Source organism: Mauremys mutica, chromosome 2, assembly GCF_020497125.1.
Source record: "Mauremys mutica isolate MM-2020 ecotype Southern chromosome 2, ASM2049712v1, whole genome shotgun sequence".
NCBI classification, from domain to species: domain Eukaryota; kingdom Metazoa; phylum Chordata; order Testudines; family Geoemydidae; genus Mauremys; species Mauremys mutica.
The window spans coordinates 81,796,471-81,812,437 of NC_059073.1; the positions used below are offsets into that span (position 1 = coordinate 81,796,471).

Consider the following 15,967-nt stretch of genomic DNA (forward strand, 5'->3'; position numbering starts at 1 on the left):
TGTAGCATCATGTTGTGCTTATTTCAAATTTGTCTAATCTGCTCTAAAATTTGCACATCAATTCTACATAATTTGTCTCTATTGCAATTATCATTAATAATTTTAGAGCAGCAGAAAGAGTGCTATCGCTTGGGCGAGCTTCAGGTATGTGTTCCTCCTCGAGTGGCTATACTGAAGCTTAGCCTTGTGTAAAATAACTGGCTGTCTGGTCTGTGACTCATATGGATTACTTAAACTGAAAATTGTTTTAGAAGGCTTAAAGATTAAAAATCCTTGGTTCTCAGCATTAAAGAATTTCCTACAGATTAGTATGCCTGCTTTAATCACCAATCATCAATTTTGCAATTAAGATTGATTTCAGGTGCAATGACTGCCCATAGTAGCAGCTTAGGGCAAATATTTTTCAATTTATAAAACTAACAAAAAATAGCAGCAAACTGTTCAACAGCCAACAAAACTCCCACAGTACTAGAGGTGGAGTGGAGGAGGAACTTAAATTTGTATTTGAATCTGAATCTGTATCAGGAACATGCTACCCTATTTGAACTTAGTAGTACAGTGAGAAATATCAAGCTTTGTCTACAAATATTTAGCTGGAGTTAGAAAATTCTTACTGATGAAATATAAACTGAACTGCACCATACATGCGTGTAACTAACCTGTTAGGGGAGGTGCAAATTTATTTTGGGAGGGTGGGCTGAAAAACAGCTTTCCGTTGAGCATAAAGAGAGTTCTGGTCAGAGAATATAATAATGGTAATCTTTTTTTTTGGGGGGGGGGCGCTCATCCCACAGTAATTCTCTAATATAAATGTATGTGTTACATGCAGTGAAATAGAACTAGAAATAGGCTAAAAAGTCTGTAAAAGTGAATTTGTAGTCTAAAAAGTGACCAAAACTTTATTAGACAGATCTGCTTTCTCTGAGTATTCAGTTTCTCTGACTTTTTTAAATTTTTCCTCTCATTACTGCAAAAACACAGCAGCATAAGAAAATAATGGATTTTTTTTTCTGACTGATTAACAGAACTGTTAACTAAGTTAGACAGGTAGCCCTGTAATAGGATCTCCATTTTGTTCAAATTATGCCCTCTGTTTTATCTATGCAGCCCAAGTGAAGGCAATACAGTCGCACAACTGTAATTGGAAGCATCATTTGGCCTGCTGAATATTTCTGGTGGTGAAGCACACACAAAACACCATCTTGGCTTATTACTAAAGAATGTGCACACACCCCCCCCTTCAGATTTTGCCTCTTAGACTAGCTTTGTATTATTCATCCATAGTTTTTATGGATCATTGTGCTGCTGAACTGAACTCCATATAAACTGCCCCCTACCAAGGCTCCAGACATTACCTGTTTATAAAAGAGAGGATTATTAGTGGTAAGCCAACAGGGTGATAGACTCTTGCAAACAGACTGAGGTGGGCATTTTAAAACAAATGAAAATTATTATTAGAGTTAAAATGTTATGGGTTCTTTCTGACATTTGTGCCATCTCAGAAAGAGGTGCTCTGGTTTAACAAAATAGCTCTACAACCAACCCCTTATTATAAAAACAAAGTTCACCTGGGGAATGTCAATAACTTTCCATCACCTTTGTGGATCACAATATCCACAGACTCCCCTTTTATCTATGAATCATAGCTGGCCTATTCTGGTACTTGTTCTGACTTGTCTGTGTCTTCACATGATTCCTTCCCACCTTTGTTCTAGTTGAAAATACACCAACTACAGAAAAGGGTGGGGGAAGGGTATTTTTGGTCAGTGAAGAGGATAGGGGAGGAGCAAAAGCACCGAGTAAACCTCAATTAATCTATCCGGATTTGTGATATTAAGTAGTGATGGTGTTTAAGGTTTCTGATCATTTCCTTTCCATATTGTTGGGGGAGGGGTGGTGGTTGTAAAAAAAAAATGCTGCTTATGTTTTTCGTGCTGCTTTGACAAAGTTTTTGAAAGCTTACAATGTAGAAAACAAAAGGGAGAGGGAGGGAGAAAAATAACCAGAATAACAGGGAGATAAGATTGTGAAATCTTCAACATGTCATCAGAAAGAAGGAATGATAGAAGTGGAAAACCGAGCACGACTCGGAGCTGCTTAGAGGGTACCAAACTGGTGGATTTTGCCATTGTGGGATCTAGTTTTAAAATGATGACGCTGAAAATAAGTTTCAGGCTTTTTGCAAAGCTGCAGTGCAGGAAAATGTTGGTGCCTGTGCTCTGCAATCTGACGCGGTGCTTTGCGTGTGTGCAGCTGCCTGTCCCCGCGGTCCGGATAGATCTGGACTCCTTCTTGCCTGCGGAGTGTTGTGTGGGTTTTCCTAGCCCCGGCGGCTTCCTGTGCTACTTGCTGGTGTCTTAACAAGAAGGCAGGAAACAAGCGGGCTGTTTGCAAAGCCCGACACAGCCAGGCTGCGAGCCGGTTTTCAGCGAGCAGTGGGGGGAGAGCAGCTCGGTCTAGGGAAGGACTTTGAGCGGGACCTGTACCTACTGCCTGCACAGCCAGCTCTGCCTCTGCGCCTGCCGGGCCTCTGCTCCCCGGCCGCTGTAGTGTCAAGGAACCCGAGCCTGGGCCGAAGCGGCTCCGAGGGCAAGGGGGAGCCAGGCTGAAGTGATGCCACGAAGTTTCACTCCCGCCGGAGTCCGAGAGTGAGTTACACGCTGCTGCTGCTGCTGGGGGCTTGGGAGAGCGGCGAGGCAGGGAGGAGCCGAGCCGCCCGTGTGCGGTGCCTGCCCCCCTTTGCCTCACCTGCTGCCGCTCTCGCTGCACCGCGGGGCTGGCGGGGAGCAGGCTTCCCCGCGCTCTCCCTTCCTTACCCGCTCGGGAGGCTGCTCGGGCGCCCAGCACGGGGCGGGACCCCCGGGCTCTAGGGCGGCGATGAGGGGCCGGGGGCCGCTGTGCTGCTCTCCAGGCATCACTTAGAGCCCGCGGGCTGCCCGGCAGGGAGTGAGGGTAAGTAGCTCCCCCAGCCTAGGTGCTGAGGCCGGCGCTCGCTCCGCTGGTGTCCCCCCTCCTCTACCGCGCACCGCCGCATGCCTCCCTTCCCTGCCCCCCCGCCGCTCTCCCTTCCCTTTCCCGCCGCGCGGCAGCCCCCGCCGCCGCTGGGAGCGCGCGGCCCCTTTAAGAGCCCAGCTTTGCCTCCCGGTAGCTGAAGGTCATTAAACACAAAAGCTCTCCAGCGCTGCGGTCCAATATAGCGCATGCGCCCTGCCCGAGGACTGGCAGGGAGACGGCAATATGGCGAGAATGCCTGGCAGCGGCGGCGACTGGAACACCGGCAGCAGCGGCGGCGGGGAGAACAATGGGGGGGACCGGCCGCCGGGCCGCGGCGGCACCCACCGCCCCCACCACTACTGCAGCGCGGGGGAGGACGAGGACGGGGAGGACGACGATGAGATCCAGGAGGTGCAGATAACGGGGGACGAGGAGGACGGCGCCGATGGGGGGCTCCTGCTACTGGACGAGGAAGAGGAGGAGGAGGAGGAGGAGGAAATGGGGCTGGAGTGGGACGGCGAGGAGGAGCCGCTGGAGCCCGAGCCGGTCCTTATGATCAGTATGGACCGGGGCAGTGGCGGGCTGGACTCCTCTTGCGGCGGCGGTGGCGGCCGCCTTGGAGGCGGCTGTGGCGGCGGCATCGGGGCAGCAGCAGTGGGGGGCGCCCCAGTCCCCGCTAGCGCCCGGGGCGCGGAGGACTCGGACCCGGAGACCGACCTGCTGCTGCAGCGCCCCGAGCGGGCCCGGCTGAGCGAGAACACCCGGCTGGCCACCCGCTACGCGGTGCGCATCTTCCGGGAGTACCTGAGCGAGAAGTCCCAGAGCCCGGACTTCGAGACCATGGACAAGGGGGCGCTGTGCCGGGTGCTGCGCTCCTTCTACGCCGAGGCCCGCTCCAAGAGCGGCCAGCTCTACTCCAAGTCCTCGCTCATCAGCATCCGCAGCTCCCTCAACCGCTACCTCAACGAGCCGCCCTACTGCCGCACCCTGGACCTGACCAAGGACCCGGAGCTGCGCGCCGCCAACCTGACGCTGGCGGCGGTGATCCGCAAGCTGGAGGAGCAGGGCGCGGGGCCGGTGGTGCAGAAACAAGCCATCACGCGGGCGGACCTGCGCAAGCTGTACACCTGCAGCGTGTTCAGCACGCAGAGCCCCTTCGGGCTGCTCAACAAGGTCTGGTTCGAGACCTGCATGTACTTTTGCACGCGGGGCCGCGAGAACCAGCGCGAGCTGGAGGAGGACTCCTTCGGGCTGGCCATGGACGAGGACGGCCGCAAGTTCGTCTACTTCAAGTCCCTGGGACCCTACCACAAGTCGCGCTCCTCCTCCTGGAGCAAGAAGCGGGCGGAGAGCAGCGACGAGGAGAACCTGCCCCGCATGTACGAGACGGGCACCGAGTTCTGCCCCTACTCCAGCTTCGTCAAGTACCTGGCCAAGCGCAACCCGCTGTGCAAGGCCTTCTTCCAGCGGCCGCGGGACCACTGCAGCGAGGGCGATGTCACCTGGTACGAGAACAAGGCCATCGGCAAGAACCTGCTGGGCACCCGCATGCAGATGCTCTCCAAGGCGGCCAAGCTCTCCAAGACTTACACCAACCACTGCATCGGCGCCGTCTCCATCGCTACCCTCAACAGCATCGCTGGCATCGGCACCAAGCTGGGCGGGCACCACCCGCACCCCGCCGGGGCGGCAGGGGGCTGCTACACCGCCGCCCAGGCCATCCTCAACGGCGGGCACCGGCACCGGCCCCCGCCCGCCCCCGCCAACACCTACATCCTCCCCAAAGACAGCGACGTCCCCCACGTGAAGGCAGAAGCGGCCGCTCTGACCCCGGCCAAGCGCTCCCTCTACGAGGCTGTGTACACTGGGGCGGCCGCGGCCGGGGGGGATGCTTGCGGCCCCTCCTCGTCCCCCAAAAGACTCTGCCTCCGCCCCGCCGAGCCCCTGGACGCTGCTACTGCCGCTGCCTCCGTGGTGGTGGTGTCAGTGAAACACGACCCCCTGCCTCTCCTCCTCCCCGAAGCCAATGGGCACAGAAGCACCAACTCACCCACAGTAGTTTCACCTGCAATTGTTTCCCCCGCACAGGTAACAAGAAAACCGACCCATCTCTATACACAACCCCCTCTTCGCTTCCCAAACCCTCCCCCGCCTGCTCCAGCCAACACCAGACCCCTTTTGCAAGGACCAAAGCACACTGCACACCCTGGCAGCAGTCCCAGAGCGGCCGCACTTCAGACAGGCAGCTGCTGCCTCTTTGGCCCTCTAGTGCAAGTCTCACTGTACAGGCATGAAATAGTCTTGTTGCAAGTTACTAAACTTCCGTGCTCTCCTCTCCCCCCTCCCTCCCCCCGCCCCCTCTTTTCCCAGAGTTCTCTAAGTAACTGCACTGGTGTTAGCTGCAAGTTTGGGCTCTCTGTGACTTACAGCAAGCTTAGAGTTAATCACTTTCTTTGTAAGAAGAAGGAAGTATGAAATCCCAAATCACTGCTAAGCAAAAGTTTAGAATTGTGGTCCCAGAATAATAGGATTAGTAAATGGACTGTGCAGGCTCCTGTTCTTTTTACAGTAGACGGAGAGTTATGTAAATCAAGTCAAATTTATTAAATAAGAATTTGAAAGATAATTAATATGCATGGTGTTCTTGATGTGCTAATGAGTTGTTTAAATAACCTCATAAATGCAGGAAACAGCCAAGAAAATACTCAATTATGCCTTAGTCAGGAGGGTGTAATTTTAAACTGTAGAAGTTTGCAAGAGAGTTAATGTGACAGTTGCATTCATCTTGTGTGTTTATTAAAAAAGCTCTGTTTCCTGGCAACCATTCTTTAAAAAAGGTAAATTGGCTTTATTTGCACAGTTGCATTAGTTACCATTGCATCAAAGTAGACCGTGTCCCATAATGTAAAAATATATAGTAACAGCATAATTCCTTGAGTTAACCATAGTGTAGCTGTGGAATGAGATCAGATTGGGTAGGTATGTTTCATGTAAGCAAAGTAGCCTTGTCAAAACCATTGAATAGGTATAGGTCTTGGTGTATGCATCAACAACCTTTCCACCTGTACACATGCCCCCTTTCCCCAATCCTTTCCTGTTGGTGTAGGGTATTTTTTTGTGTGTGTTTAAACCCAAAGTTACCTTAGGATACTTAATTAAAAGATATACTGAAGAGCACTTTTACTGTTGAGTTGGAAGTAGGAATTCATTCTAACTAAATTTGTAAAACTTTCCTCAGTTATGTTGCACTCCGTGTTTCGGGCAATACTTTGAATGTTAGGTGATTACAAAAAAACCCTCTGACATTCTGGTGTCAAGCAATAATCATCTCAGTCATAGGCCTGAAAGAGCACTGTTCAGTGAACACAGGTATATGACATGCCTGAGCGGTTTCCAAAGTGGAAATACCAGTTCTGGACAAACTGACCCTTTCAAACTGTTTGTCAGCTAATCAGCCAGCCTGAAGGCTAATTGAAAAAAGAATCTTTCTGTGAATTATAGTATTTATGTTGTCTAAAATACATGTGACCTCTCCTTACTAGTGGGGATTTTTGGTCACTTGAGTGCAGTACTGTAGTTTGATCTCCTGCTGTGTATATCTGGTGTCTTTGAATAGCTTAGAGGGTTGATGATGAAGCAAAAAGTGTTTTTGTTTAGCTTATTATTTCAGATATAAGCTAACTCTCTTTACTATATTTTTAACCGTAAACTTACCCATTCATTGGCTTATGACTTGGAAAGATTTTTTTAAAACTTTTAAGGTATCTTAGTTTAGAGTAGCTCTGTGTACATGAGTAAGGAAGAGACGGAATAAGGCAACTGAGCTTGATAGACAGATGTGTATGAATAAACACACTTTTACTTTTATCAAGATAGGCCACTTTATTCATCTTAATTAATGTAGTTCTCCTTGGGTCATAATACTGTATGGTTTGATACCAGGCCTTACCTTGAAATTTCTAATACTTATTACAATGCTTACATAAAGTTTACCTAAGGAGAAGTTTAAGTGCTCTACATCTTTTTTTTAATACTAATGATAATTACAGACAAAAAGCCAGGCTATTAAGACAGAAATATATAAAGTAGATTTTAAGAGAGACAGGATGTCTTCTTTCTTGACCTTATCAAGAAAGAAAATGAGCACTCAGTGACAATGTTAGCATGGATTTTGATGTAATTATATGGGAACATCCAATTCATCCTTGTTTAGCTCATTTAATGGTGAACAAACTACACACTCACTTCTGAAGTGCTTTCTTTACAAAACTGATTAATTTAAACCCTTACTGATAGTTGGGGGAAGTTAACTGCTCATTCCAGCATCAGTTGGAACAGTAGTGCGTTTTTGTTTTTTTTTCTTATGGGACATATCACAGAATGAAAATATCTTTGCTTTATAAATGTTGGATAGATTTTTTTTCTCCCTTTTTTAAATAGAAAGTCAATGTTAAACTTTTTCTCCTTTAGCTACCTTTGTATAATATAGCTATAATGATCAAGGTCCAGGGCATTTCCTGGGGAAATTAATGACTGGCTTGGGTTAATGGCCCGAGGCATTGCTTCAAGCCATCAGCTCTCCCAGCTGGTCATTAATCCCCAGGAAATGCCCTGGCCCTCCATCATTATTGCTTATAAAAAGACTTTCTAGGCCTTATTAACTGATTAGATCTCCTCAAGCGATGTGACACTGAAGTCCATTGTTATCAAGAAATCAGTAATATTTGTCAACTTGACAATTGCAGACTGGTGATTTTATTGACCTCTGTTATGAGTTTATTCATAAAGGGACAGATTCTGCCTCCCTAATGGCATAAGGTACGACTAAGTGTGAAGGTATGACTAAGTGTGAGTAAGTGGCAGAATCTGGCCCACCATGAAAACTGGGTTACATAGTGTGTTTACACTGTGTATATGTACATTTTTCATGGCGTTAGTGACTTTAAGCAAGGTATAAAAGAGGAGTGAAACAAAAGTATTTAACTGGATTTATTTAATTTATTTAGTTGAGAATTTGAGAAGGGTTTTGATTTTTACGAATTATCATTGCTGGTTCGTCTTTCTTCTTAACCCTGATGTCTTCTAGCTCTGTTTGCAGAACTGCTGTAGAAGCCTCCTCCTGAGCCAGGGAAAGGTACATAAGTGTTCATCTTGACACATTTTGATCCAGCTATTGCTTTAGGTTGCAGTCTTGAGAGACATTATACAGTATATTTTAAACATATAGTACTGCACCATCGTGCCACCACCTTCCCTTCAGTCCTTATTTGCTCTGAAGTGTAGCAATTTTCTTGCCACTAAGAACAGTACTTCAGCTGAAGTTGATGACAGAGGGATGTAATTTAGCCGTTGTTCATCTCTAGTATTATTGAAAGATGAATAATAGCTGAAGTTTAAGCTTTTGATGTTGCAATGTGGTAGCTGTTGAGATTTATAGACTTGATACATACTGAACTTAGTACAGTTATAATAGCCAAAAATAGGTCTGAGAAAACAGACCAGCTTCTGCCAGGGGGAAAAGAATTACCCATAGTTTCAGAAAAAGCTTCTGCTATGGTGGTTCTGTAGCATAGTTGTGTTCTAGGTACTTCTGAAGAATTCCATAAATAGCAAAATATATACCTACCAAACTTAAAATAGTTCAAGCATGAGCAGTGTTTGCATTTGTCATCACTCTATGTTGCAAGTGTTCGAAGTTGAAACCAGGGCCAACTTTCTGTTACGGAGCATGTGAGTTTTCATTGCCTTAAATGCTTCAAAGAAAAGCCATATGCTGACAGAATGAGAAAGCTGGTTCTGATTTCAAGTTTTGAAAAGGCAAGAGGTGGGGAGTGGGGGGGGAAGAAAAGTACTTTATCTCCTTAAGTATGCAGCAGACACAGCTGATAAGACTGTCTGGGGTTTTTGGTTCATTTTGGGGTAAGAACTTTTCTACTTAGTTTAATTCTTGAAACTAGAAATATAACTACTATAAAACTGGAAAAAGAATTCTGTTTTGCTTTTACATTTATGTTTGTACCATAGTAAAACCAAAGTCTCGTGCGTGGTGCTGTACAAGCATATAAGATGACAAAGTTACTTAGAATGTAGGCTCTTCAGAGCAGGGCCCTTGCTTTAGTATATGTTCATACAGTGCATAGCACAATGGGCCTGGGACTCCAGGCACCATTTTAATACCCCTCCTACCCCCCCCCTCCAAAGACAAGATTCATGCCTCAAAGGCAGGAACACAAAAATGGGGTGAAGAGTGCTCGGTAAATAACATGGGTGTGTGTGTAATAGTTTTATGTTCATCATCTGAGTCAAATGCCCCCAGCAGAAGGTTGATTTTCTTCTTTGGTGGTTTGAGTTCTGTAATTTCTGCATCAAAGTGTTGCTCTTTTAAGACTTCTGAAAGCATGCTCCACACCTCGTCCCTCTCGGATTTTGGAAGGCACTTCAGATTCTTAAATCTTGGGTCGAGTGCTGTAGCTATCTTTAGAAATTTCACATTGGTATCTTCTTTGCATTTTGTCAGATTTGCAGTGAAAGTGTTCTTAAAATGAACAACATGTGCTGGGTCATCATCCAAGACTGCTATAACATGGAATATATGGCAGAATGCTCTGTTTTTACTTGCAGGGGATATACAGTTCTCCCCCAAGAAGTTCAGTCACAAATTTAACTAATGCATTTTTTTTAACGAGCGTCATCAGCATGGAAGCATGTCCTCTGGAACGATGGCTGAAGCATGAAGAGGCATATGAATCTTTAGCACATCTGGCACATAAATATTCCTGCAGTCCGATATAATGCAAATTTGGATATAATGTGGTAAAGCAGCGCTCCGGGGGACGGGGCTGCTTTACCTCGTTATATCCGAATTCGTGTTACCACAAGTGGTTCCTCTGTGCCCACCTGTTACTTGCTGCGGCCCTCGCCGGGGCCCCCCCGCCCCAGCTCACCTCCGCTCTGCCTCCTCCCATGAGCATGCAGCAGCTCCGCTTCTCCTCCCTCCCAGGCTTGCTGCACCAATCAGCTGTTTGGCGCTGCAAGCCTCGGAGGGAGGAGAAGCAGAGCTGCGGTGTGCTCGTGGGAGGAGGCAGAGTGGAGGTGAGCTGGGGTAGTGGGGCCATAGTAAGCAGGGGGGGCGCAGAGGAACTGCCCCCCGCCCCAGCTCACCTCCGCTCCGTCGCCTCCTCCCACAAGCACGCTGCTCAGCTCTGCTTTTCCTCCCTCCCAGGCTTGCCGTGCCAAACAGCTGATTGGCGAGGCAAGCCTGGGAGGGAGGGAGGGAGAAGCAAAGAGGAGGCCTCACTTATAACACAGTGAGATTTTTTTTTTTTTGCTCCTGAGGACTGCGTTATTTCGGGGTAGAGGTGTATCTTGCAATGCCCGCTACAACAGTGCCATGTGAATTCCTGTTTTCACTTTCAGGTGACTAATTAAGTGGGCAGCATTATCTCCCATAAATGTAAACAAACTTGTTTGTCTTAGCGATTGGCTGAACAAGAAGTAGGACTGAGTGGACTTGTCGGCTCTAAAGTTTTACATTGTTTTGTTTTTGAGTGCAGTTACATAATAAAAAAAACTACGTTTGTAAATTGCACTTTCATGATTTGAGATTGCATTGCAGGACTTGTATGAGCTAAACTGAAAAATACTATTTCTTTTCTCATTTTTACAGTGCAAATATTTGTATTAAAAAATAATATAAAGTGAGCACTGCACACTTTGTATTCTGTGTTGTAATTTAAATTGATATATTTGAAAATGTAGAAAAACATCCAAAAATATTTCATAAATTTCAGTAGGTATTCTGTTGCTTAACAGTGTGATTAATCGTGATACATTTTTAATTGCGATTAATTTTTTTTGTTAATCATGTGAGTTAACTGCGATTTAATCGACAGCCCCGTTAAAAGTATGAGTTACTGATGGGGAGTTGACCAGGCTTTTCTGCTAATTGCATCATGCCATTTGGTCAAAATAAACTATTGTAGACTTTCATGGGGCAAGCCTTCAGAAGACTTTGATAAGAAGCAACAAGAAATCAGTTTTGTATAAATCAGACAGATGACCTTTTTGATACAATCAAGGAAAGAAAAGAGCATCATGACTGGAGTGTTGCATTGACAAGGCTCTTTTTAGTATTCTACAGAATCTGAAATGATTAAGTCAGTACTCTTGTTCTATGAACATCAAAGCTGAAATGCACAAACTTTTAATGTTACAGGAAGCTGAAAGCTTTTAAAAAAGCTTGTGGGATTGTGCTGTAAAAGGCTTCTTGTTGCCCACTGTTCTCCTTCCAGAGAGCAAGAGATCAGAAACTGTTCAGTCTAATTGGTGAGTCTGTATGACAGTGAGCTGCCTTATTTCATGTAGGTCTAGAAATAAATGAGTGCTTAAACCCTTTGAAACACACCACTTCTGCAAAAGCCATGGGCTGTAATTAAATTGAATGTGGGGTTGTATTGTCTGGTGCCCTTGGCTATATACTTGATAACAGACCATGGTACACCCACTATTGTATTAGAAGCTGGAACCTAATTAGCTATGTTGTAGATTTTCAGTGACTTTAGAAGACCTTTTGTTCATCATCTCTCTTCCAGGTGTCCTTATGTGCTTCTGAAACAACAAAGGCAAAAACTCCCCCACCTCCCAAGAAATAATTAATGATATGGTAACATATCTTTGTGCCAGTTAATTTTTTATTTATATATATCTGTATCATATCTATCTATCATGTTTTGGATTCAGTGAATAAATGTCAGTAACAGAATTGTCTCTGATATAAAATAGATTTATTAGTGATAGCAAATGTATATAATTATGGTTGAGGGACACTCTCTTGTGCCTGAGGTTTTTTTAATGCTAATGAAATCTATACGTATTTTGGGGGAATAGTGGGCAGACATGAGAGGTATATAATCCCATTTGGTTGTTTTTCAGCTATCCATATGGAAAACACCCCTTTCATGTTTTTTACAATATTGCATGCATCTTTGCACTCTGACAACTCAAACAAATTAATCTGAAACTTCAGATGTGCCAAACACTTAATTCTTAATGAAGGCAAGTACCTCTAATGTGTTTGAATGCAATTTTTAGTTTTAGAAATAACTGAACTCCTTTTCTATGTATGGAATATATAACTTTTCACTAAACTTTGTGATTACCAAGACACGGTGCTTGTAATACACACGGGCACATGCACGCACAGAAATATGCATACCTATTTGCAGCTGTGCATTTTTGTAATCAAGACAGATGCATTTTAATTAAATAGACATTCCATGTTTATGTGAATTACATGTTGATTACATAAACACATGAAAACACAGTTCAATTTCACATTGCACATTTATTTCAATTGCAGTCCCCCTTTCTAAAAATAAGGGAACCTAATACAAAACTACATGAATTCATCTTTGTTAAAGATTAAATGCACTAATTAGAAAATAACTTTATTTTCTTTCATGTGCTATATCATAATGTTTTATTTATTAAAAGAAAATACAACACACAACTTTGGCGGAAGGGAACTCACTTCCCTGATGACACTAAACCCCAAAAATCCTTTAGTGGTACAGGAAGGAAACAATTGTGTCTTCTTCCCAACCTCCTCTCCTGGTAGCTTGTAGGGTGAGGAAGAACATTTGAGTGTAGCTTTTCAATACTGAGCAGCTATGAGGATAAGAGTGAAGTTTCTCCCGCTGATCCTATAAGGGAGGTCCCAAAGTTTGGAGCTCTGCAGTCTGTTTGGAGGAGGGCAATGCTCTGATAGGAGATATTCTGTAGATGGGAGACAAGACACAAGGGTTCACGTGGAAGGGAATTTCTGGTTTTAACCTTTCGCTAGTAAGGTTTCATCTTCTCCCTCCTCCCTCCAGTACACACACTACTGCTTATGCACATGGGGACTGAACCACAATTTCGGTGAGAATCACAACATAACTTGTTCATGTGCATCTATAACCTCAACATGTTTTAAGATGTTTACATTTAATCTGTGCATGATCACTCTTCCATATTCAGAATCCTTAAGAGTTTGTGGGGAAATTCCAAATAGGATTTCTCCATAACTTTCAGTGGCATTCTATCCTTAAGTTTGTACTACCTTTATGAATGTGTTTACTTTGTGTGATAATGTTAAATATGTGCTCTTACAGTGTGGCTTAAAATAGCAAAAAAGCACAGTGGGTCTGAATGAAGAACAGTGTGTCAAATTTTTGTTGTTTGGTCTTGAGTTGCTAGAGGTAGGCTAAAGAATATTTATTAGACTCTTAATGGATAGCATTCTGTGTTGTCTAACAGGGGGCTTGGATTTGAGTTATTGATTTTTGGGTGGGGGGGAATCTAATTTCATTAGTAAGCTATCCATGCACATGAGTATCTGTTGTGGTAGTTAAGGGTTATCAAAAGCATCCTCTAGAACAGGAAACTTCCCTATTGGTGATACCTATTGATGACAATGGGTACATTGCTAAGTGTTATGGCAGGGTTATAGAGAGAGCATCTGGGAAAGAAGCATTGAGAGCTCAGATCTTCCTATCCTGGTATTTTTTGTTTTTGTCTTTGCATGTGGAATGTGATGTGCTTAGCCTAATGAAGAGGTTTCCAAACCTGTGCATAAACAGAGGATTTCACTTTTCAGTGTTGTCAAGGATTTAATTCAGCTGGGATGATCTGTTTTTGTTTGGGGGATTGGTTTGGGTTGTTTTACACCTAACCCCTCTCTCCCAGCCTTCGCTGTATTTCAAATATAGGATAAGTATGGTAGTTTCCTTCCTTCCTTTGCCTCTTTAATAAGGGACAAATAGCTACTTTTCATGTGGTTGCTGTAATACAAGGGAAGGATCACATGCTATTTAGCAATGTGTAAGTGATGGTAAGTGCTGTAATTATCACATACAGTCTTGATGCATAATTAGAAGGAAATCTAGTTTGGGGAGGTTGCATCTAGTAGTGATAGTTCTGCAGATGAGTTGGAAAGTAATGATGGGGGTTTAGCTGTCATAGTAGACAACCCCACAGGCTAAAAGAATCAAAGGCACTGAATGGCATATATATAATAATATGCAGAATATATTCAAATTAGTTACCTGTTTAAGGGTTCTCCTCTGTCTTCATAAAATTCAAGAGCTGAATGATTAAATATTTGATATGTTGATATGGAAAATTAAGGTTTGTTTTTTCTTCAGTGCCCATCATTGTTGAGTCTGCCATTCATTGCAAGTCATTGGCTTAGAAATTCTACTGTTTAAAAAGTTTGTAATAGACGTAAGATCTCACTTTTTATAGGGACCTTTTTTGGAAAGATTTTTATTATTGGTTTAAACTTGATTCTGTGAACTGTGATTGTGATCTTGGTACAAGAATTTTATTATAATGTATCATCTGTCTTGATTAAAATTTGCTTGTGGATGCGCTGTCTAGAACCCATAGCTGGTTTATAACTGATTTTTTTCCCCCTCTTTCCTACATTTCCAATAGACCTTTTTATAAAGAATTTGAAGACACAAGATGACTTGCAGAGATTGTTTTGGAGTATAAAAATTAAAATTACTTAAATGTTATGTGCTAAATTACCAAAGAAATAGGGGCATTACATTTAACGTATCTTGTATTTTTCTGTTGGTTGGCTTTTAGTTGGTGACACTACGGCATGTGTTCTTCTGGTGATGTCCTACTCTACAAGGACTCTGCTGTGCACTGAAGCAGGCCCATAACTAAGTATTTTCTGTATACTATTTCACGGGCTTCGAAAGACTTTTAAAATATCTATATTGCAAACCCTAAATTTTTAGACACTAAAGCATTATTTTATATAAGAACATGCTTCGTTTACAATGGGGTTCTATACTGAGTGTGATGTCACCAACAGAACACGTGCTGTGATGTTGCACCAAATAGTAGCCAGCAAAAATGGGGCTGCAAGATGATGATGAAAAGTCCCCTTTTGCAGTTAAAGGGACCCTGTGAAGCTAAATTGGCCCTACAGCTATGTAAAAACTAAGCTTTTTGTCAAACTAAAGGCCAGTGTTTCCATGAGTTAATTTTATTTTTTAAGAATCAGAGGGGTAGCCGTGGTAGTCTGGATCTGTAAAAGCAGCAAAGAATCCTGTGGCACCTTATAGACTAACAGACGTGCATCTGAAGAAGTGGGTATTCACCCACGACAGCTCATGCTGCAAAACGTCTGTTAATCTATAAGGTGCCACGGGATTCTTTGCTGCTTTTATTTTTTAATAATTCCAGTGGAAACATTTAAAACAAACATTCTCCATTAGTGGTTGCAACCCAAACATTGCAACATGGTGCCCAAGAGCCTACAATTAAAATTTTCCAGATATCAGTTATAAACAAAAATGAAACTAACTACTCTGCTTTATTACCTTTTTTCATGTCACTGTCTTTAGCAATAGTAGATCTAGTGATAAAACAAATTAGATTTTTAAGATGTTTAATTCTGGCAATCCAAAGTATTTGTAGTATAGCCAAGGAATTTTTTTGTGAATAAACAGAACTTCCAATCTGACACTTAAACACATGCTGAAAGCTTCCTTCTCTTCATCCTAGGTTTTCTGTTTTTGTTGGATTTTTTTTTTTGAGCATTTGGTACATTTTTAAAGCAGTCCTATTTTTTATCTGTTCAAAAACCTTTAGAAATTACCTTCCATTGGATATCCAGCATAAATAATGCATTATTTAAAAAAAAAAGCCTCTCAATTTTGTCATCTTGGCCAAAAAATACTTCCTCAAATTAAAACATTCAGTTGTCTAGTCATATGTTGTATTGATATCTCTCTCCAAAATGAGTGACACCAACTGATTATATTTGTTATGACTGTTTCCATTAAAAGCACTTTAAACATAAGCTGTTTCATTAATTCTAAAGCATTTTGCAAAAATATCTAAATCAGAGAATGTTGAGGAGCAGCTAAGAAGTGTCCCAGGTTCATTATAGCTGAGTAGCAATGTAATTTGTCAA

General features: G+C 43.4%; 1 protein-coding gene across 10 annotated transcripts in view; it reads left to right on the forward strand.

Annotated features, from left to right (window-relative positions):
- Positions 1–15,967, forward strand: part of KCTD1 (potassium channel tetramerization domain containing 1) — a 145,851-nt gene that overhangs the window by 37,689 nt on the left and 92,195 nt on the right. Inside the window, exon 2 of one of the 10 annotated variants that reach the window (XM_045004490.1) lies at positions 11,210–11,319. The exons of 5 other annotated variants lie outside the window; for them this stretch is intronic. Coding sequence is in view for 2 of the 5 variants with exons in the window: in XM_045004482.1 (XP_044860417.1) it covers positions 3,238–5,082 (1,845 nt within the window). In the remaining 3 variants the exon portion in view is untranslated. Of the gene's footprint in view, positions 1–2,369; positions 2,649–2,796; positions 2,953–3,200; positions 5,083–11,209; positions 11,320–15,967 lie in introns of those variants that run through there. 4 more of the 10 variants (XM_045004488.1, XM_045004489.1, XM_045004482.1 and 1 more) reach the window with 4 other exon arrangements.